Below are 22,988 nucleotides of genomic sequence, written 5' to 3'. Positions count from 1 at the left end.
CTCCAGACTCCTCTGTCCTCCTCCAGACTCCTCTGTCCTCCTTCAGACTCCTCTGTTCTCCTCCCTCCAGACTCCTGTTATCCTCTTCCTCCTCCAGACTCCTCTGTCCTCCTTCAGACTCCTCTGTTCTCCTCCCTCCAGACTCCTGTTATCCTCTTCCTCCTCCAGACTCCTCTGTTCTCCCTTCAGACTCCTGTTATCCTCTTCCTCCCTCCAGACTCCTCTGTCCTCCTTCAGACTCCTCTGTTCTCCCTCCAGACTCCTGTTATCCTCTTCCTCCCTCCAGACTCCTCTGTCTTCCTCCTCCAGTCTACTCTGTCCTCCTGCCCCCAAACTCCTCTGCCCTCCTCCCCCCAAACTCCTCTGTCCTCCTCCCCCAGACTCCTCTGTCCTCCTCCCCCCAGACTCCTCTGTCCTCCTCCCCCCAAACTCCTCTGTCCTCCTCCCCCCAAACTCCTCTGTTCTCCTCCCTCCAGTCTCCTCTGTTCTCTTCCCTCCTGCCCTGTCTGCATGTGGTTTGTGCTTGGAAGTCGATCACGAGTATTTAATGCAATTTAGACAAAAAAAATAACGGTAACCGAAAGGTGTTAGAAAAGAGAAGCAAAAAACGTTGCATTATTATTACTAAACATTTTTATAGCGACATTTATTCCATGGCGCTTTACATGTGAAGACGAGGCAAATATAGACAAATACAATAAACATGAGTAAAACAAGGCACTAACGGGTACATAAGGAGGGAGGACCCTGCCCGCGAGGGCTCACAGTCTGCTGGGGATGGGTGAGGATACAGTAGGAGAGGGAAGAGCTGGTTGTGCGGCGGTTCAGTAGGTTGAGGATCACTGCAGGCTGTAGGCTTGTCGGAAGAGATGAGTCTTCAGGTTCTTTTTGAAGGTTTCTATGGTAGGCGAGAGTCTGATGTGTTGGGGTAGAGAGTTCCAGAGTATGGGGGAAGCACGGGAGAAGACTTGGATGCGGTTGTGGGAGGAAGAGGGGAGTAGAGAAGGAGATCTTGAGAGGATCGAAGGTTGCGTGTAGGTAAGTACCGGGAGACCATGTCACAGATGTATGGAGGAGACAGGTTGTGGATGGCTTTGTATGTCATAGTTAGGGTTTTCAACTGGAGCCTCTGGACAATAGGAAGCCAGGGAAGGGCCTGGCAGAGAGGAGAGGCCGGGGAATAGCGGGTAGGCAGGTAGATTAGTTGGGCAGCAGAGTGTAGGATGGATTGGAGGGGTGCGAAAGTGTTAGAGGGGAGGCCACAGAGCAGGAGGTTGCAGTAGTCGAGGTGGGAGATGATGAGGGCATGCACTAGTGTTTTTGTGGTGTCGCGGTCAAGGAATGCGCGGATCCAGGAAATGTTTTTGAGTTGGAGTCAGCAGGACGAGGCAAGGGCTTGGATATGTGGCTGAGAGGGCAGAGTGAAGGATCACCCCGAGGCACCGGGCTTGTGGGACCGGGCAAAGTGAGCAGCCACTGACATTGATGGATAGGTTGGGTCGAGGGGTATAGTGAGAAGGGGGAAAGATGATGAATTCTGTTTTGTCCATGTTCAGTTTTAGAAATCGAGCAGAAAACATGAAATAGCGGATAGACAGTGTGGGATTTTGATGAGGAAGGAGGTGAGGTCAGGTCCGGATAGGGAGATCTGCGTGTCATCGGCGTAGAGATGATATTGTAAACCGTGGGATTCTATGAGCTGTCCCAGGCCGAAGGTGCAAATGGAGAAGAGATGGGGTCCTAGAACTGAGCCTTGAGGAACACCGACAGACAAGGGGTGGTGAGGAGGTGGTGTGGGGGAGGGAGACATGAGGTTAGATATGACGAGATCCAGGATAGGGCCAAGTCTGTGATGCCAAGGGATGAGAGGGTCTGTAGTAATACGGAATGGTCCACAGTGTCAAAGGCAGAAGACAGGTCCAGGAGAAGAAGGACAGAGTAGTGTAGAAGGCAGGGGACAGGTCCAGGAGAAGGAGGACAGAGTAGTGTAGAAGGCAGAGGACAGGTCCAGGAGAAGGAGGACAGAGTAGTGTAGAAAGCAGAGGACAGGTCCAGGAGAAGGATGACAGAGTAGTGTAGAAGGCAGAGGACAGGTCCAGGAGAAGGAGGACAGAGTAGTGTAGAAGGCAGAGGACAGGTCCAGGAGAAGGAGGACAGAGTAGTGTAGAAGGCAGAGGACAGGTCCAGGAGAAGGAGGACAGAGTAGTGTAGAAGGCAGAGGACAGGTTCAGGAGAAGGAGGACAGAGTAGAGGCGGTTAGTAGGTCATTGGTGACTTTAGTTAGGGCAGTTTTAGAATAAGACGTCGATGTCCTGATGCATCTTCCTCCTGAAAAGCTCACAGGGTTTGCAGACATTTAAAGGACATTGTGCCCCATACCATGAAAGTGCCCATAACAGATAGTAGCCAGGGCAGCAACAGTGTCAGGTGATGGTCTAATGCGGGTGTGGGCCCATGACTGATGATTGCCAGGGGAGATAGGGATCCCACATGGACAAAATCTGACTGTAGATCCCTTTGTTCTCTAAGGCTAAAGCTGCAGCTAGAGATGTCTGCCAGCAGCAGCGCCTGCTCCTGTATATGGGAGAGCTAGGAAGACGGCAGGCAGCCGAACGATCACAAAGTTGTCTACTGTATGTGTGGCTGTAGCCAAGTACTTGTTTGGCTGACATATATGACCTCATTCAGACAACTATGTTTTTAGTCCAGCACAATAACCCTAAAATTATCTAATATCAAGTCTGATAAATTAAAGATTGTTAATTCTACATTAGCACATTACTACAACCACCGTCAGTGCACGACTACATCACTAGAACCACTGTCAATACATGAATACCTCACTCTAGCTATCGTCAATACACGACTACATCATCAGAACCACCGTCAGTACATGAATACATTACCAAAACCACAGTCAATACATGAATACATCACTGGAACCACCATCAATACATGAATACATCATGAGAACCACCGTCTATATATGAATATATCACCAGAATCACTAGAACCACTGTCAGTATATGAACACTTCACCAGAACCACTATCTGTACATGAATACATCAGTAGAACCACCGTCAATGCATGAATACATCACTAGAACCACTATCAGTACATGAATAAATCACTAAAACCACCTGGAGCAGCCAGTGCCAGGCAGCAGCTGCCAAGGCAAACAGGATCATGGGGTGCATTAAAAGAGGTCTAGATACACATGATGAGAGCATTATACTGCCTCTGTACAAATCCCTAGTTAGACCGCACATGGAGTACTGTGTCCAGTTTTGGGCACCGGTGCTCAGGAAGGATATAATGGAACTAGAGAGAGTACAAAGGAGGGCAACAAAATTAATAAAGGGGATGGGAGAACTACAATACCCAGATAGATTAGCGAAATTAGGATTATTTAGTCTAGAAAAAAGACGACTGAGGGGCGATCTAATAACCATGTATAAGTATATAAGGGGACAATACAAATATCTCGCTGAGGATCTGTTTATACCAAGGAAGGTGACGGGCACAAGGGGGCATTCTTTGCGTCTGGAGGAGAGAAGGTTTTTCCACCAACATAGAAGAGGATTCTTTACTGTTAGGGCAGTGAGAATCTGGAATTGCTTGCCTGAGGAGGTGGTGATGGCGAACTCAGTCGAGGGGTTCAAGAGAGGCCTGGATGTCTTCCTGGAGCAGAACAATATTGTATCATACAATTATTAGGTTCTGTAGAAGGACGTAGATCTGGGTATTTATTATGATGGAATATAGGCTGAACTGGATGGACAAATGTCTTTTTTCGGCCTTACTAACTATGTTACTATGTTACTATGTTACTATGTTACTATCAGTACATGGATACATCATTAAGTTTAGTATGATTTATTGCTGTTTCAGGTCAGCCCACATATATAATTGCATGGCATGAAATTTTAATTCTCAGTACATTCTCATGGTAAAGAAATGATGGGAGTTGTTTACAGCCGTCATCAGCCTGCAGACCATACAGGAGCCACAGTAATGATTAGATCCATATGTTTTAGGTTCATTCATTTTAAGCAGATTGGTGGGGGTCTGTGTCCTCCTAGGAGTGCACAGCTTGGGAAACAGGAGCCTACAACTTTTTGTTGCATCTGCTCTGCGCCTTTCGCTCCCTTGTCTCCTGGGCTTCACTCTTCTAAGGGGTCTTTTGAGCAATTGTTGAGAAAGATAAAAAATCTTCCAGAAGCTTTGTTACACTCTAAAGTGCCCTGTGATCAGGATTGTGCTCCGTAACTAAAGACAGTGTCAGGTCGGTGCCGTTATACTGATTACACTGATACCTGTGATCAGGATTGTGCTCAGTGACTACAGACATTGTCAGGTCGGTGCCGTTATACTGATTACACTGATACCTGCGATCAGGATTGTGCTCAGTGAGTACAGACAGTGTCAGGTCGGTGCCGTTATACTGATTACACTGATACCTGTGATCAGGATTGTGCTCCGTAACTACAGACAGTGTCAGGTCGGTGCCGTTATACTGATTACACTGATACCTGTGATCAGGATTGTGCTCAGTGACTACAGACAGTGTCAGGTCGGTGCCGTTATACTGATTCACTGATACCTGTGATCAGGATTGTGCTCAGTGACTACAGACAGTGTCAGGTCGGTGCCGTTATACTGATTACACTGATACCTGTGATCAGGATTGTGCTCAGTGACTACAGGCAGTGTCAGGTCGGTGCCGTTATACTGATTACACTGATACCTGTGATCAGGATTGTGCTCAGTGACTGCAGACATTGTCAGGTCGGTGCCGTTATACTGATTACACTGATACCTGCGATCAGGATTGTGCTCAGTGAGTACAGACAGTGTCAGGTCGGTGCCGTTATACTGATTACACTGATACCTGTGATCAGGATTGTGCTCTGTAACTACAGACAGTGTCAGGTCGGTGCCGTTATACTGATTACACTGATACCTGTGATCAGGATTGTGCTCAGTGACTACAGACAGTGTCAGGTCGGTGCCGTTATACTGATTACACTGATACCTGTGATCAGGATTGTGCTCAGTGACTACAGACAGTGTCAGGTCGGTGCCGTTATACTGATTACACTGATACCTGTGATCAGGATTGTGCTCAGTGACTACAGACAGTGTCAGGTCGGTGCCGCTATACTGATTACACTGATACCTGTGATCAGCATTGTGCTCAGTGACTACAGACAGTGTCAGGTCGGTGCCGCTATACTGATTACTCTGATACCTGGCGATGAAATCCGTCTTGTGGTTGTTGTTTAATCTTTATTTGTAGTTTTCAGTCAATGAGATTCCCGTGATGGATAGTATGTCCATCACGATCAGCCGCGTTCCCGGGGGAAGCGCAGCCGATCGCTGCCGGGTGTCAGCTGATTATTACAGCTGACATCCGGCACTATGTGCCAGGAGCTGTCACGGACCGCTCCTGGCACATTAACCCCCGGAACACTGCGATCAAACATGATCGCAGCGTTCCGGGGGCACAGGGAGGCATCGCACAGGGAGGGGGCTCCCTGTGTGCTTCCCTCAGACTCTCGGAGCAACGCGATGTGATCGTGTTGCTCCGAGCATCTCCTACCTCCTCCTCCCTGCAGGCGCCGGATCCAAAATGGCCGTGGGGCTCCTTCTGGGTCCTGCAGAGAGGTGGCTTTCAAGCGCCTGCTCAGAGCAAGCACCGGGAAGCCTCCTGCAGTGCCTGTGTGATCGCTGATCTGACACCGTGCCCTGCAAAGTGTCAGATAAAAAAATATATATATATTGTTCCCATAAATACATTTCTTTATTTAAATTAAAAAAACAATAAAAGTACACATATTTAGTATCGCCGCGTCCGTAACGACCCGACCTATAAAACTTCCACTAGTTAACCCCTTCAGTGAACACCGTAAAAAAATGAGGCAAAAAACAACGCTTTATTATCATACTGCCGAACAAAAAGTGGAATAACACGCGATCAAAAAGACAGATATAAATAACCATGGTACCGCTGAAAACGCCATCTTGTCCCGCAAAAAACGAGCCGCCATACAGAATCATCAGCGAAAAAATAAAAAAGTTATAGTCCTGAGAATAAAGCGATACAAAAATAATTATTTTTTGTATAAAATAGTTTTTATCGTCTAAAATCGCCAAAACATAAAAAAATTATATAAATGAGGTGTCGCTGTAATCGTACTGACCCGAAGAATAAAACTGCTTTATCAATTTTACCAAACGCGGAATTGTATAAACGCCTCCCCCAAAAGAAATTCATGAATAGCTGGTTTTTGGTCATTCTGCCTCACAAAAATCGGAATAAAAAGCGATCAAAAAATGTCACATTCCCAAAAATGTTACCAATAAAAACGTCAACTCGTCCCTCAAAAAACAAGACCTCACATGAATCTGTGGACCCAAATATGGAAAAATTATAGCTCTCAAAATGTGGAGATGCAAAAAATATTTTTTGCAATAAAAAGCGTCTTTTAGTGTGTGACGGCTGCCAATCAAAAATCCACTAAAAAACCCGCTATAAAAGTAAATCAAACCCCCCTTCATCATCCCCTTAGTTAGGGAAAAATTAAAAAAATGTATTTATTTCCATTTTCCCATTAGGGTTAGGGTTTGGATTACATTTACGGTTGGGAATAGGGTTGGGATTATGGTTAGGGGTGTGTCAGGGTTAGAGGTGTGGTTAGGGTTACCGTTGGGATTAGGGTTAGGGGTGTGTTTGGATTAAGGTTTCAGTTATAATTGGGGGGTTTCCACTGTTCCACATCAGGGGCTTTCCAAACACGACATGGCGTCCGATCTCAATTGCAGCCAATTCTGCGTTGAAAAAGTAAAACAGTGCTCCTTCCCTTCCGAGCTCTCCCGTGCGCCAAAACAGTGGTTTACCCCCACATATGGAGTATCAGCGTAGTCAGGACAAATTGGACAACAACTTTTGGGGTCCAATTTCTCCTGTTACCCTTGTGAAAATACAAAACTGGGGGCTAAAAAATAATTTTTGTGGAAAAAAAAGATTTTTTATTTTCACGGCTCTGCGTTATAAACTGTAGTGAAACACTTGGGGGTTGAAAGCTCTCACATCATATCTAGAGAAGTTCTTTAGGGGGTCTAGATTCCAAAATGAGGTCCCTTGTGGGGGGTTTCAATGTTTAGGCACATCAGGGGTTCTGCAAATGCAACATGGCGTCGCATCTCAATTCCTGTCAATTTTGCATTGAAAAGTCAAACGGCACTCCTTCCCTTCCGAGCTCTGCCATGCGCCCAAACAGTGGTTTACCCCCACATATGGGGTATCAGCGTACTCAGGACAAACTGGGCAACAATTTTTGGGGTCCAATTTCTCCTGTTACCCTTGGGAAAATAAAACAAATTGGAGCTGAAGTAAATATTTTTTGTGAAAAAAAGTGAAATGTTCATTTTTTTTTTAAACATTCCAAGAATTCCTGTGAAACACCTGAAGGGTTAATAAACTTCTTGAATGTGGTTTTGAGAACCTTGAGGGGTGCAGATTTTAGAATGGTGTCACACTTGGGTATTTTCTATCATATAGACCCCTCAAAGTGACTTCAAATGTTGTTTTAAAAATGAGAAATCGCTGGTCAACTTTTAACCCTTATAACTCCCTAACAAAAAAAATGTTGGTTCCAAAACTGTATTGATGTAAAGTAGACATGTGGGAAATGTTACTTATGAACTATTTTTTGTGACATATCTCTCAGATTTAAGGGCATAATAATACAAAGTTTGAAAATTGCTAAATTTTACAAATTTAAAACCAAAATGTACATCAATCCCAAAGCTTTTTGCCACAACTGTACATTCAGATTTATACAGTCACCACTAGGGGGAGCTCACTACATATTTATACAGTCACCACTAGGGGAGCTCACTACATACAGATTTATACAGTCACCACTAGGGGGAGCTCACTACATACAGATTTATACAGTCACCACTAGAGGGAGCTCACTACATACAGATTTATACAGACACCACTAGGCGGAGCTCACTACATACAGATTTATACAGCCACCACTAGAGGGAGCTCACTACATACAGATTTATACAGACACCACTAGGGGGAGCTCACTACATACAGATGTATACAGTCACCACTAGGGGAGCTCACTACATACAGATTTATACAGACACCACTAGGCGGAGCTCACTACATACAGATTTATACAGACACCACTAGGCGGAGCTCACTACATACAGATTTATACAGACACCACTAGGAGGAGCTCACTATATACAGATTTATACAGACACCACTAGGAGGAGCTCACTACATACAGATTTATACAGTCACCACTAGGGGGAGCTCACTACATACAGATTTATACAGACACCACTCGGAGGAGCTCACTACATACAGATTTATACAGACACCACTAGGAGGAGCTCACTACATACAGATTTATACAGCCACCACTAGGAGGAGCTCACTACATACAGATTTATACAGACACCACTAGGAGGAGCTCACTACATACAGATTTATACAGTCACCACTAGGGGGAGCTCACTACATACAGATTTATACAGACACCACTCGGAGGAGCTCACTACATACAGATTTATACAGACACCACTAGGAGGAGCTCACTACATACAGATTTATACAGACACCACTAGGAGGAGCTCACTACATACAGATTTATACAGCCACCACTAGGAGGAGCTCACTACATACAGATTTATACAGACACCACTAGGAGGAGCTCACTACATACAGATTTATACAGCCACCACTAGGAGGAGCTCACTACATACAGATTTATACAGACACCACTAGGAGGAGCTCACTACATACAGATTTATACAGTCACCACTAGGGGGAGCTCACTACATACAGATTTATACAGACACCACTCGGAGGAGCTCACTACATACAGATTTATACAGTCACCACTAGGGGGAGCTCACTACATACAGATTTATACAGACACCACTAGGAGGAGCTCACTACATACAGATTTATACAGCCACCACTAGGAGGAGCTCACTACATACAGATTTATACAGCCACCACTAGGAGGAGCTCACTACATACAGATTTATACAGACACCACTCGGAGGAGCTCACTACATACAGATTTATACAGTCACCACTCGGAGGAGCTCACTACATACAGATTTATACAGACACCACTCGGAGGAGCTCACTACATACAGATTTATACAGACACCACTAGGGGGAGCTAACTACATACAGATTGTTTTGCTATTTATTGATTGTAAGTTTTGTATTTTTATAATAAAAGAGTTCACTATATACAGATTTATACAGTCACCACTAGGAGGAGCTCACTACATACAGATTTATACAGCCACCACTAGCAGGAGCTCACTACATACAGATTTATACAGCCACCACTAGGAGGAGCTCACTACATACAGATTTATACAGACACCACTAGGGGGACCTCACTACATACAGATTGTTTTGCTATTTATTGATTGTAAGTTTTGTATTTTTATAATAAAAGAGTTCACTACATACAGATTTATACAGCCACCACTAGAGGGAGCTCACTATATACAGATTTATACAGTCACCACTAGAGGGAGCTCACTACATACAGATTTATACAGTCACCACTAGGGGGAGCTCACTACATACAGATTTATACAGTCACCACTAGGGGGAGCTCACTACATACAGATTTATACAGTCACCACTAGGGGGAGCTCACTACATACAGATTTATACAGACACCACTCGGAGGAGCTCACTACATACAGATTTATACAGTCACCACTAGGGGGAGCCCACTACATACAGATTTATACAGTCACCACTAGGCCGAGCTCACTACATACAGATTTATACAGCCACCACTAGAGGGAGCTCACTATATACAGATTTATACAGTCACCACTAGAGGGAGCTCACTACATACAGATTTATACAGTCACCACTAGGGGGAGCCCACTACATACAGATTTATACAGTCACCACTAGAGGGAGCTCACTATATACAGATTTATACAGTCACCACTAGAGGGAGCTCACTACATACAGATTTATACAGTCACCACTAGGGGGAGCTCACTACATACAGATTTATACAGTCACCACTAGGGGGAGCTCACTACATACAGATTTATACAGTCACCACTAGGGGGAGCTCACTACATACAGATTTATACAGACACCACTCGGAGGAGCTCACTACATACAGATTTATACAGTCACCACTAGGGGGAGCTCACTACATACAGATTTATACAGTCACCACTAGGCCGAGCTCACTACATACAGATTTATACAGCCACCACTAGAGGGAGCTCACTATATACAGATTTATACAGTCACCACTAGAGGGAGCTCACTACATACAGATTTATACAGTCACCACTAGGGGAGCTCACTACATACAGATTTATACAGCCACCACTAGAGGGAGCTCACTATATACAGATTTATACAGTCACCACTAGAGGGAGCTCACTACATACAGATTTATACAGTCACCACTAGGGGGAGCTCACTATATACAGATTTATACAGTCACCACTAGGCCGAGCTCACTACATACAGATTTATACAGCCACCACTAGAGGGAGCTCACTATATACAGATTTATACAGTCACCACTAGAGAGAGCTCACTACATACAGATTTATACAGTCACCACTAGGGGGAGCTCACTACATACAGATTTATACAGTCACCACTAGGGGGAGCTCAATACATACAGATTTATACAGTCACCACTAGGGGGAGCTCACTACATACAGATTTATACAGTCACCACTAGGGGGAGCCCACTACATACAGATTTATACAGTCACCACTAGAGGGAGCTCAATACATACAGATTTATACAGTCACCACTAGAGGGAGCTCACTACATACAGATTTATACAGCCACCACTAGGGGGAGCTCACTATATACAGATTTATACAGTCACCACTAGGGGGAGCTCACTACATACAGATTTATACAGTCACCACTAGGGGGAGCCCACTACATACAGATTTATACAGTCACCACTAGAGGGAGCTCAATACATACAGATTTATACAGTCACCACTAGGGGGAGCTCACTACATACAGATTTATACAGCCACCACTAGGGGGAGCTCACTATATACAGATTTATACAGTCACCACTAGGGGGAGCTCACTACATACAGATTTATACAGTCACCACTAGGGGGAGCCCACTACATACAGATTTATACAGTCACCACTAGGGGGAGCTCACTACATACAGATTTATACAGTCACCACTAGGGGGAGCTCACTACATACAGATTTATACAGTCACCACTAGAGGGAGCTCACTACATACAGATTTAAACAGTCACCACTAGGGGGAGCTCACTACATACAGATTTATACAGCCACCACTAGAGGGAGCTCACTACATACAGATTTATACAGTCACCACTAGAGGGAGCTCACTACATACAGATTTAAACAGTCACCACTAGGGGGAGCTCACTACATACAGATTTATACAGTCACCACTAGAGGGAGCTCAATACATACAGATTTATACAGTCACCACTAGGGGGAGCTCACTACATACAGATTTATACAGCCACCACTAGGGGGAGCTCACTATATACAGATTTATACAGTCACCACTAGGGGGAGCTCACTACATACAGATTTATACAGTCACCACTAGGGGGAGCCCACTACATACAGATTTATACAGTCACCACTAGGGGGAGCTCACTACATACAGATTTATACAGTCACCACTAGGGGGAGCTCACTACATACAGATTTATACAGTCACCACTAGAGGGAGCTCACTACATACAGATTTAAACAGTCACCACTAGGGGGAGCTCACTACATACAGATTTATACAGCCACCACTAGAGGGAGCTCACTATATACAGATTTATACAGTCACCACCAGGGGGAGCTCACTGAAGGTAGATATATACAGATTGAGTTCAGATAAGTAGGAGCAGTATAAAATGATATGAAGTGATCGCCCCCTTGTGGTGGCTGCAGGTCAGTGCTGTAAGTGACTTTTCGTTCTTCCCCGTCTGCGGCCATGTTGTTAGTGTACATTAGACAGATTGATCCGTCATGGTGACCTCCTGTCCTGTTCTTCTCTGCAGGTGAAGGAGTTAGGATGTCGGCCTCCAGTTCAGCGCTGGACCACTTCTTGTATGCCCCCCATTGTGTGGGATGGCGGTTCTACATGGAGGGGAGCATGTACCATCTGGCCAGCCTCATTCTCCTGCTGGCATTCATGGGGGGCAGCGGCATCTTGGGTTGCATCTACGTCTTTGCGCTGCTGTCGCTCGGCTTCTTCTGTATGGTGATTTGGGGTTGGCTGTGGGCCTGCGGGGTGGACACGGTGGTCTGGAACGTGCTGCTGACGGTGGCCTGCCTCGTCCAGATCGCGCATCTCATCTACCGCCTCCGCCGGGAATCGTATGGCCAGGACTATGATGCCGTGTACTGCACGCTGTACCAACCGCTGCACGTCCCTTTACCCGTCTTCAAGGAGATCGCTCACTGCAGCGGCATGGAGGTCCATCCACTGGGCGCAGACCAGAGCTACGCCCTGGAGGGCAAGACCCCGATTGACCGGCTGTCTCTTCTCACCTCTGGCAGGTGGGTGCCCGGTGTGGTTACTGCACATGCACAGCGCCCAGTAATCAGCTGCTGAGCGGCCTCAGAGGAACCGGGGTCTCAATCCCTGCTGCTCCAACACAGAGAAATGATTGCCTGGATCCCTGGTGGGCTGGGGCGGACAAAGGGTGGGCTAGGGCACAATAGGGGGTCAGTGGTTCCTTCCTGCAGAGCATACACTCTACAGATCTGCAGCACATCGCTCCTCTACTGACTGATACATAGTGATATACTCTGCAGATTATTCCACCTCTGACCTCTCTGCAGAGCATCGCTCCTCTGCTGACTGATGCATAGTGATATGTTCTGCAGATTATTCCACCTCTGACCTCTCTGCAGAGCATCGCTCCTCTACTGACTGATGCATAGTGATATCTATCTATATCTAATATATAATTGCCTAGAATACTACTTCCTGCAATTTGTGCCAACTTCCGTGGCTTTGTCCGGAGCTAATGTGCGGAGCTAGTGTCCGGAGCTAATGTCCGGAGCTAATGTCCGGAGCTAATGTCCGGAGCTAATGTCCGGAGCTAATGTCCGGAGCTAATGTCCGGAGCTAATGTGCGGAGCTAATGTGCGGAGCTAATGTCCGGAGCTAATGTCCGGAGATAAGTGACGTCAACAGTGTCCAGTGTCTGATTGGTTGCCGCCTGCTGCGAGCGACCAATCAGAAACGTGCCGTACTGTGACACACTCCGCCCGCCATTTTGGTGTGATTTTTGAATTTTTACCTCACAGCAAGTTTCTACTGCGTGGAGGCGGCCCAGTGACGTTGCTCTTCAAGCTCCTGCCGAATTTCGTCAAAAAAATGATAATACCATTTACCAAAACTATATATATTTAGTTGTGAAGTGGTTCAGTGACATTTTCACACCAATTTTGAACTTTTGTCAAGAGCTGGTGAGTGCAGCCATTTTTTGTTCTTTCTTACTATTATTTATTAATTGTATTATTCTTACATTTGAATAAATAAAGTATATATGGATTCTAGACTCCCGATTCTTTAGAATCGGGCTGCCATCTAGTATATATATAATTGTCTAAGGGTTTTTCCGTCTGTCTGTCTTTCTGTCTGTCTGTCTTGCGTCTCTGATTGGTCGAGGCCGCCAGGCCTCGACCAGTCAGAGACCGGCACAGCATCGACGTAGAAATCCCGCGTCTCTGATTGGTCGAGGCCGCCAGGCCTCGACCAATCAGCAACGGGCACAGCGACGATGATGTCATAAAGGACGTAGACATCTCACGTTTCTGATTCAGCGACGGGCACAGTATCGACGTAGATGTCATAATGGTTGCCATGGCGACGATGATGTCATAAAGGTTGCCTCGACCAATCAGCGACGGGCACAGTCTGCCGCGAATTCTGGAATCATCATTGTCCATATACTACGGGGACATGCATATTCTAGAATACCCGATGTGTTAGAATCGGGCCACAAATGTCTGTCTGTCTGTCCTGGAAATCCCGCGTCTCTGATTGGTCGAGGCCGCCAGGCCTCGACCAATCAGCGACGGGCACAGCAACGATGATGCCATAAAGGATTTAGAAATCCCACGTTTCTGATTCAGTGACGGGCACAGTATCGACGTAGATGTCATAATGGTTGCCATGGCGACGATGATGTCATAAAGGTTGCCTCGACCAATCAGCGACGGGCACAGTCTGCCGCGAATTCTGGAATCATCATTTCCATATACTACGGGGACATGCATCTTCTATATATATAATTGTCTAAGGGTTTTTCCGTCTGTCTGTCTTTCTGTCTGTCTGTCCTGGAAATCCCGAGTCTCTGATTGGTTGAGGCCGCCAGGCCTCGACCAATCAGCGACGGGCACAGTATCGACGTAGAAATCCCGCGTCTCTGATTGGTCGAGGCCGCACAGTGACGATGATGTCATAAAGGACGTAGACATCCCGCGTCTGATTGCAATCAGCAACGGGCACAGTATCGACGTAGATGTCATAATGGTTGCCATGGCGACAAAGATGTCATAAAGGTTGCCTCGACCAATCAGCGACAGGCACAGTCTGCCGCGAATTCTGGAATCATCATTGTCCATATACTACGGGGACATGCATATTCTAGAATACCCGATGCGTTAGAATCGGGCCACAATCTAGTAAAAAATATATAATAAAGCATAAATAAACAAAGTGAAAAGAGAAAAAAAGAAAAAGGCTCCGGTATGAAGGACATAAACCTCACAAATGCTTTATTATATATTTTTATTCAATAAATGTATTTGATTATTATCTTGTGGACTTATAATCCATTTTTTGTAGGATTAATATTATTGGGAAAGTCCCTTTATAGTCTCTGCTGCTCTTATACTGGGCCACTATTGATATTTATGTAGTGTGTGTCTGTGTGTGTCGCAGGGTGAAGGTGAGCCTGGACGGTCAGTTCTTACACTACATCTTCCCGTACCAGTTCTTGGATTCTCCAGAGTGGGAATCGCTGCGGCCCTCGGAGGAAGGAACGTTCCAGGTGAGGAGACGCAGGAGGGAGAAGTGGACATTTCCTCTAATCAATCTGCTACAACAAAGCAATTTCACTTTAAAGGAGTTTTCCACTTTTATTTCCTGAAGAAATGAATCCATCAATACTCGCCCCCTGCTGCTCCACCATCAGTACTCGCCCCCTGCCTCTCCGGCATCAGTACTCGCCCCCTGCTGCTCCAACATCAGTACTCGCCCCCTGCCACATCAGTACTCGCCCCCTGCTGCTCCAACATCAGTACTCGCCCCCTGCCACATCAGTACTCGCCCCCTGCTGCTCCGACATCAGTACTCGCCCCCTGCCTCTCTGGCATCAGTACTCGCCCCCTGCCGCTCCACCATCAGTACTCGCCCCCTGCCGCTCCACGATCAGTACTCGCCCCCTGCTGCTCCACCATTAGTACTCACCCCCTGCCTCTCCGGCATCAGTACTCGACCCCTGCCTCTCCGGCATCAGTACTCGCCCCCTGCTGCCCTGGCATGAGTACTCACCCCCTGCCTCTCTGGCATCAGTACTCGCCCCCTGCCTCTCGCCCCCTGCCGCTCCACCATCAGTACTCGCCCCCTGCCTCTCTGGCATCAGTACTCGCCCCCTGCCTCTCCGGCATCAGTACTCGCCCCCTGCCTCTCCGGCATCAGTACTCGCCCCCTGCCGCTCCACCATCAGTACTCGCCCCCTGTCGCTCCACCATCAGTACTCGCCCCCTGCCACTCCACCATCAGTACTCGCCCCCTGCCGCTCCACCATCAGTACTCGCCCCCTGCTACTCCACCCTCAGTACTCACCCCCTGCTGCTCCACCATCAGTACTCGCCCCCTGCCTCTCCGGCATCAGTACTCGCCCCCTGCCGCTCCACCATCAGTACTCGCCCCCTGCTACTCCACCATCAGTACTCACCCCCTGCTGCTCCACCATCAGTACTCGCCCCCTGCTGCTCCACCATCAGTACTCGCCCCCTGCTGCTCCACCATCAGTACTCGCCCCCTGCCTCTCCACCATCAGTACTCGCCCCCTGCTGCTCCACCATCAGTACTCGCCCCCTGCTGCTCCACCATCAGTACTCGCCCCCTGCCTCTCCACCATCAGTACTCGCCCCCTGCTGCTCCACCATCAGTACTCGCCCCCTACTGCTCCACCATCAGTACTCGCCCCCTGCCTCTCCACCATCAGTACTCGCCCCCTGCTGCTCCACTATCAGTACTCGCCCCCTACTGCTCCACCATCAGTACTCGCCCCCTGCCTCTCCACCATCAGTACTCGCCCCCTGCCGCTCCACCATCAGTACTCGCCCCCTGCTTCTCCGGCATCAGTACTCGCCCCCTGCCTCTCCGGCATCAGTACTCACCCCCTGCTGCTCCGGCATCAGTACTTGCCCCCTGCCTCTCCGGCATCAGTACTCGCCCCCTGTCGCCCCGGTATCAGTACTTGCCCCCTTGCCTCACTGGCGTCAGTACTCGCCCCCTGCCGCTCCGGAATCATTGCTTCAGTGTCAGTACTCTCCCCCCGCCGCTCCAGCCCCAGCTCTCGCTGCTCCCTCTGTACTTTGCTGATGGAGCTGCAGCAAAGAAATCTCAAAAGCATCATGTCACCGCTGCAGCTAATCACTTGGCTCAGCAGTGTTGCGCTATAGTGACTGGCTGCAGTTATCAAGAGCTGCCACTGGAAAGTCCGGGGCAGCAGTGCTGAGCCAGCGTTGGAGCAGCAGGAGACAAGTACTGATGGCGTTATTGTTATATACAATAAGTCTTTAATACAAAGTATACAATTTGAAAGGTAATACCCCTTTAAATAAAATCCAGTGATGTCAGCTATGGGACTCTGACAACTTTGCAGACTTGGTCTAGAGGCTGGTTGTCACTTCACGCCAATGGCAGGTCATCACTGACAAGCTGATATCACCTGGTACATGAACTACACGTACATGGCAGCTGTCACCATATTGTGACTACTGGAGGGCAGTCATTGGTCTGTGAACTCTGGTCCCGCCCCTGAGGAGCTGTCACTACTGATAAGGATGATAGGGGCAGTAGTGACAGCCTCAGCCATTGCTTTGTTTTCCTCCAGGTGACCCTGACAGCGGAGACAGACAGCACGTACATCAGCTGGCCACGGAAGAAGCTATACCTCCTGCTGGCGCGGGAAAAGTACATCTCCCGCCTCTTCTCCGCGCTCCTTGGCTTCGACATCTCTCAGAAACTCTATGCGCTTAATGACAAGCTCTTTGCCAAGTTTGGCCTCCGCTTTGACATCCGCCTGCCCAGCCTCTACCACGTCCTGGGGCCATCGCCAGATCCTGATATAGGACCGGTCACCGAGCATTTGGTCTCCAACCTCCCACAAGCTGCCCCAGCCCCCCAAAGGGCACCTGCCAGCCTTCCTCACCAGCCAGCGGGCACCAGGGGCTCTCGGCCTGACAGTGGCAATCTGGGTGAGGACTCCAGTAGCCTCATTCTAGAGGACTTTGCGGAGCTGCCTGGTTCCTATATGGATTATGTGAGCGAGGGGGAGTATATGAAGTGAGAGGGGGAAGGCAGCTGGCATGGGCACACCCTGTAAGTACCACCCTGCCTGCCTGCTCATCCGGAGGGTGCATTTGTGGCCCCGGCTGTCTAACTTGTGTGTGACATCAGCTGGGGACGTATCCGTGTGGTGTTCAATGGCCATTCATGAGAGCGGTGTCAGGGGCCCTGGATCTAGTGAGGGGCCGCCATGCTTCTTACCCTGCAGAAGTCCTCCGCGTGCTGCAGTGGCCGCAGTTCACACTGACCAATACATTTGTAGTCAGCACGGACTGACACTCCGATACAGACGGAAGCACGGACTGACGCTCCGATACAGACGGAAGCACGGACTGACACTCCGATACAGACGGCAGCACGGACTGACGCTCCAATACACACGGCAGCACGGACTGCCGGTCCAATATACACGGCAGCACAGACTGACGGTCCAATATACACGGCAGCACAGACTGACACTCCGATACAGACGGCAGCACGGACTGACACTCCGATACAGACGGCAGCACGTACTGACATTCCGATACAGACGGCAGCACAGACTGACACTCCGATACAGACGGCAGCACGGACTGACATTCCAATACAGACGGCAGCACGGACTGACACTCCGATACAGACGGCAGCACGGACTGACACTCCGATACAGACGGCAGCACGGACTGACATTCCGATACAGACGGCGGCACAGACTGACACTCCGATACAGACGGCAGCACGGACTGACGCTCTGATATAGACGGCAGCACGGACTGACATTCCGATACATACGGCGGCACAGACTGACACTCCGATACAGACGGCGGCACGGACTGACACTCCGATACAGACGGCAGCACGTACTGACATTCCGATACAGACGGCGGCACAGACTGACACTCCGATACAGACGGCAGCACGGACTGACATTCCAATACAGACGGCAGCACGGACTGACACTCCGATACAGACGGCAGCACGGACTGACACTCCGATACAGACGGCAGCACGTACTGACATTCCGATACAGACGGCGGCACAGACTGACACTCCGATACAGACAGCAGCACGGACTGATACTCCGATACAGACGGCAGCACGGACTGACATTCCGATACAGACGGCGGCACAGACTGACACTCCGATACAGACGGCAGCACGGACTGATACTCCGATACAGACGGCAGCACGGACTGACACTCCGATACAGACGGCAGCACGGACTGACATTCCGATACAGACGGCGGCACAGACTGACACTCCGACACCGACGGCAGCACAGACTGACGCTCCGATACAGACGGCAGCACGTACTGACGCTCCGATACAGATGGCGGCACGGACTGACGCTCCGATACAGACGGCAGCACGGACTGACGCTCCGATACAGATGGCGGCACAGACAGATGCTCCAATATACACGACAGCACAGACTGACACTCCGATACAGACGGCAGCACGGACTGACACTCCGATACCGACGGCAGCACGGACTGACGCTCCAATACAGACGGCAGCACGGACTGACGCTCCGATACCGACGGCAGCACGGACTGACGCTCCGATACAGACGGCGGCACGGACTGACACTCCGATACCGACGGCAGCACGGACTGACATTCCGATACAGACGGCGGCAGAGACTGACACTCCGATATAGACGGCGGCAGAGACTGACACTCCGATACAGACGGCAGCACAGACTGACACTCCGATATAGACGGCGGCAGAGACTGACACTCCGATACAGACGGCAGCACAGACTGACACTCCGATACAGACGGCGGCAGAGACTGACACTCCGATACAAACGGCGGCAGAGACTGACACTCCGATATAGACGGCGGCAGAGACTGACACTCCGATACAAACGGCAGCACAGACTGACACTCCGATATAGACGGCGGCAGAGACTGACACTCCGATACAGACGGCGGCACAGACTGACACTCCGATACAGACGGCGGCACAGACTGACACTCCGATACAGACGGCGGCACAGACTGACACTCCGATACAGACGGCGGCACAGACTGACACTCCGATACAGACGGCAGCACAGACTGACACTCCGATACAGACGGCAGCACAGACTGACACTCCGATACAGACGGCGGCACACTTGGTGCAGTTTCCTCCTCTTTCTCCATTATACACTGACTCGTTCCTGCCATATTTTGTGTCATTGATCAGAGCTGATGTTTCTGCATGTTGCATCTTCTAACGTGGAGGGTGATGTGAACGCCGCCATAAACCTGCACGTTGTGGCCAGAACCGGTGTGTGAGAGCGGGATTACTGGGCTGTAACCAATGAGACTGGTCACCGAGTCCTGACCAGTCAGACTGCAAATACAGAGCCTGCAAAAGTCTTCATACCCTGTGAACTTCTCCACATTTTCTCACATTACACAACAAACTTACATCTATTTTATTGTTTTTTTTTTTGTGATAACAGAAAGTAACAAATGTTAGTGACGTGTAAGGAAATGATACGAGGTGTATGGATTATTATATCAACACAAATCTGACAATCCTGCCGTGCATTAGTATTCAGCCCCCCAAAGTCAGTACTGTGTAGGACCACCTTTCTCTGCAGTCTTTTGGGGTCTGTCTCTCCCTCCTTTCTCTGCAGTCTTTTGGGGTCTGTCTCTCCTCCTTTCTCTGCAGTCTTTTGGGGTCTGTCTCTCCTTTCTCTGCAGTCTTTTGGGGTCTGTCTCTCCACCTTTCTCTGCAGTCTTTTGGGGTCTGTCTCTCCCTCCTTTCTCTGCAGTCTTTTGGGGTCTGTCTCTCCCTCCTTTCTCTGCAGTCTTTTGGGGTCTGTCTCTCCCCGTTTCTCTGCAGTCTTTTGGGGTCTGTCTCTCCCCGTTTCTCTGCAGTCTTTTGGGGTCTGTCTCTCCCCCTTTCTCTGCAGTCTTTTGGGGTCTGTCTCTCCCCCTTTCTCTGCAGTCTTTTGGGGTCTGTCTCTCCCCCTTTCTCTGCAGTATTTTGGGGGTCTGTCTGTCCACCTTTCTCTGCAGTCTTTTGGGGGTCTGTCTCTCCTCCTTTCTCTGCAGTCTTTTGGGGTCTGTCTCTCCACCTTTCTCTGCAGTCTTTTGGGGTCTGTCTCTCCTTTCTCTGCAGTCTTTTGGGGTCTCTCTCTCCTCCTTTCTCTGTAGTCTTTTGGGGTCTGTCTCTCCCACCTTTCTCTGCAGTCTTTTGGGGTCTGTCTCTCCTTTCTCTGCAGTCTTTTGGGGTCTGTCTCTCCTCCTTTCTCTGTAGTCTTTTGGGGTCTGTCTCTCCCCCTTTCTCTGCAGTCTTTTGGGGTCTGTCTCTCCTCCTTTCTCTGTAGTCTTTTGGGGTCTGTCTCTCCTTTCTCTGCAGTCTTTTGGGGTCCGTCTCTCCTCCTTTCTCTGCAGTCTTTTGGGGTCTGTCTCTCCTTTCTCTGCAGTCTTTTGGGGTCTGTCTCTCCACCTTTCTCTGCAGTCTTTTGGGGTCTGTCTCTCCTCATTTCTCTGCAGTCTTTTGGGGTCTGTCTCTCCCCCTTTCTCTGCAGTCTTTTGGGGTCTGTCTCTCCCCCTTTCTCTGCAGTATTTTGGGGGTCTGTCTGTCCACCTTTCTCTGCAGTCTTTTGGGGGTCTGTCTCTCCTCCTTTCTCTGCAGTCTTTTGGGGTCTGTCTCTCCACCTTTCTCTGCAGTCTTTTGGGGTCTGTCTCTCCTCCTTTCTCTGCAGTCTTTTGGGGTCTGTCTCTCCCTCCTTTCTCTGCAGTCTTTTGAGGTCTGTCTCGCCTCCTTTCTCTGCAGTCTTTTGGGGTCTGTCTCTCCCTCCTTTCTCTGCAGTCTTTTGGGGTCTGTCTCTCCCCCTTTCTCTGCAGTCTTTTGGGGTCTGTCTCTCCTTTCTCTGCAGTCTTTTGGGGTCTGTCTCTCCCCCTTTCTCTGCAGTCTTTTGGGGTCTGTCTCTCCTTTCTCTGCAGTCTTTTGGGGTCTGTCTCTCCCCCTTTCTCTGCAGTCTTTTGGGGTCTGTCTCTCCCTCCTTTCTCTGCAGTCTCTTGGGGTCTGTCTCTCCTCCTTTCTCTGTAGTCTTTTGGGGTCTGTCTCTCCCACCTTTCTCTGCAGTCTTTTGGGGTCTGTCTCTCCTTTCTCTGCAGTCTTTTGGGGTCTGTCTCTCCTCCTTTCTCTGTAGTCTTTTGGGGTCTGTCTCTCCCCCTTTCTCTGTAGTCTTTTGGGGTCTGTCTCTCCCACCTTTCTCTGCAGTCTTTTGGGGTCTGTCTCTCCTTTCTCTGCAGTCTTTTGGGGTCTGTCTCTCCTCCTTTCTCTGCAGTCTTTTGGGGTCTGTCTCTCCCCCTTTCTCTGCAGTCTTTTGGGGTCTGTCTCTCCCTCCTTTCTCTGCAGTCTTTTGGGGTCTGTCTCTCCTCCTTTCTCTGCAGTCTTTTGGGGTCTGTCTCTCCCTCCTTTCTCTGCAGTCTTTTGGGGTCTGTCTCTCCTTTCTCTGCAGTCTTTTGGGGTCTGTCTCTCCCCCTTTCTCTGCAGTCTTTTGGGGTCTGTCTCTCCCTCCTTTCTCTGCAGTCTTTTGGGGTCTGTCTCTCCTCCTTTCTCTGCAGTCTTTTGGGGTCTGTCTCTCCCCCTTTCTCTGCAGTCTTTTGGGGTCTGTCTCTCCACCTTTCTCTGCAGTCTTTTGGGGTCTGTCTCTCCCCCTTTCTCTGCAGTCTTTTGGGGTCAGTCTCTCCACCTTTCTCTGCAGTCTTTTGGGGTCTGTCTCTCCACCTTTCTCTGCAGTCTTTTGGGGTCTGTCTCTCCCCCTTTCTCTGCAGTCTTTTGGGGTCAGTCTCTCCACCTTTCTCTGCAGTCTTTTGGGGTCTGTCTCTCCACCTTTCTCTGCAGTCTTTTGGGGTCTGTCTCTCCCCCTTTCTCTGCAGTCTTTTGGGGTCAGTCTCTCCACCTTTCTCTGCAGTCTTTTGGGGTCTGTCTCTCCTCCTTTCTCTGCAGTCTTTTGGGGTCTGTCTCTCCCACCTTTCTCTGCAGTCTTTTGGGGTCTGTCTCTCCTTCTTTCTCTGCAGTCTTTTGGGGTCTGTCTCTCCCACCTTTCTCTGCTGTTTTTTGGGGTCTGTCTCTCCCTCCTTTCTCTGCAGTCTTTTGGGGTCTGTCTCTCCTCCTTTCTCTGCAGTCTTTTGGGGTCTGTCTCTCCTTCTTTCTCTGCAGTCTTTTGGGGTCTGTCTCTCCCACCTTTCTCTGCAGTCTTTTGGGGTCTCTCTCTCCCTCCTTTCTCTGCAGTCTTTTGGGGTCTGTCTCTCCTCATTTCTCTGCAGTCTTTTGGGGTCTGTCTCTCCCCCTTTCTCTCCAGTCTTTTGGGGTCTGTCTCTCCTCCTTTCTCTGCAGTCTTTTG

General features: G+C 49.0%; 1 protein-coding gene across 4 annotated transcripts in view; it reads left to right on the top strand.

Moving 5' to 3' along the window:
* The window catches only part of POPDC2 (popeye domain cAMP effector 2), a 101,575-nt gene that overhangs the window by 62,663 nt on the left and 15,924 nt on the right, over window positions 1–22,988 (top strand). For 2 of the 4 annotated variants that reach the window (XM_069760461.1, XM_069760459.1), the window contains exons 2-4: window positions 12,111–12,612; window positions 15,011–15,119; window positions 17,196–17,683. In XM_069760461.1, the coding sequence (XP_069616562.1) occupies window positions 12,125–12,612; window positions 15,011–15,119; window positions 17,196–17,651 (1,053 nt within the window). In that variant the 5' untranslated portion in view covers window positions 12,111–12,124 and the 3' untranslated portion in view covers window positions 17,652–17,683. Of the gene's footprint in view, window positions 1–12,110; window positions 12,613–15,010; window positions 15,120–17,195; window positions 19,452–22,988 lie in introns of those variants that run through there. The other 2 variants (XM_069760462.1, XM_069760460.1) reach the window with 2 other exon arrangements.

This window comes from Ranitomeya imitator, chromosome 3 (genome assembly GCF_032444005.1).
Source record: "Ranitomeya imitator isolate aRanImi1 chromosome 3, aRanImi1.pri, whole genome shotgun sequence".
Lineage (NCBI taxonomy): Eukaryota > Metazoa > Chordata > Amphibia > Anura > Dendrobatidae > Ranitomeya > Ranitomeya imitator.
Note: the sequence above shows the minus strand (reverse complement) of the source record. Positions and strands in the feature narration are given on the sequence as shown.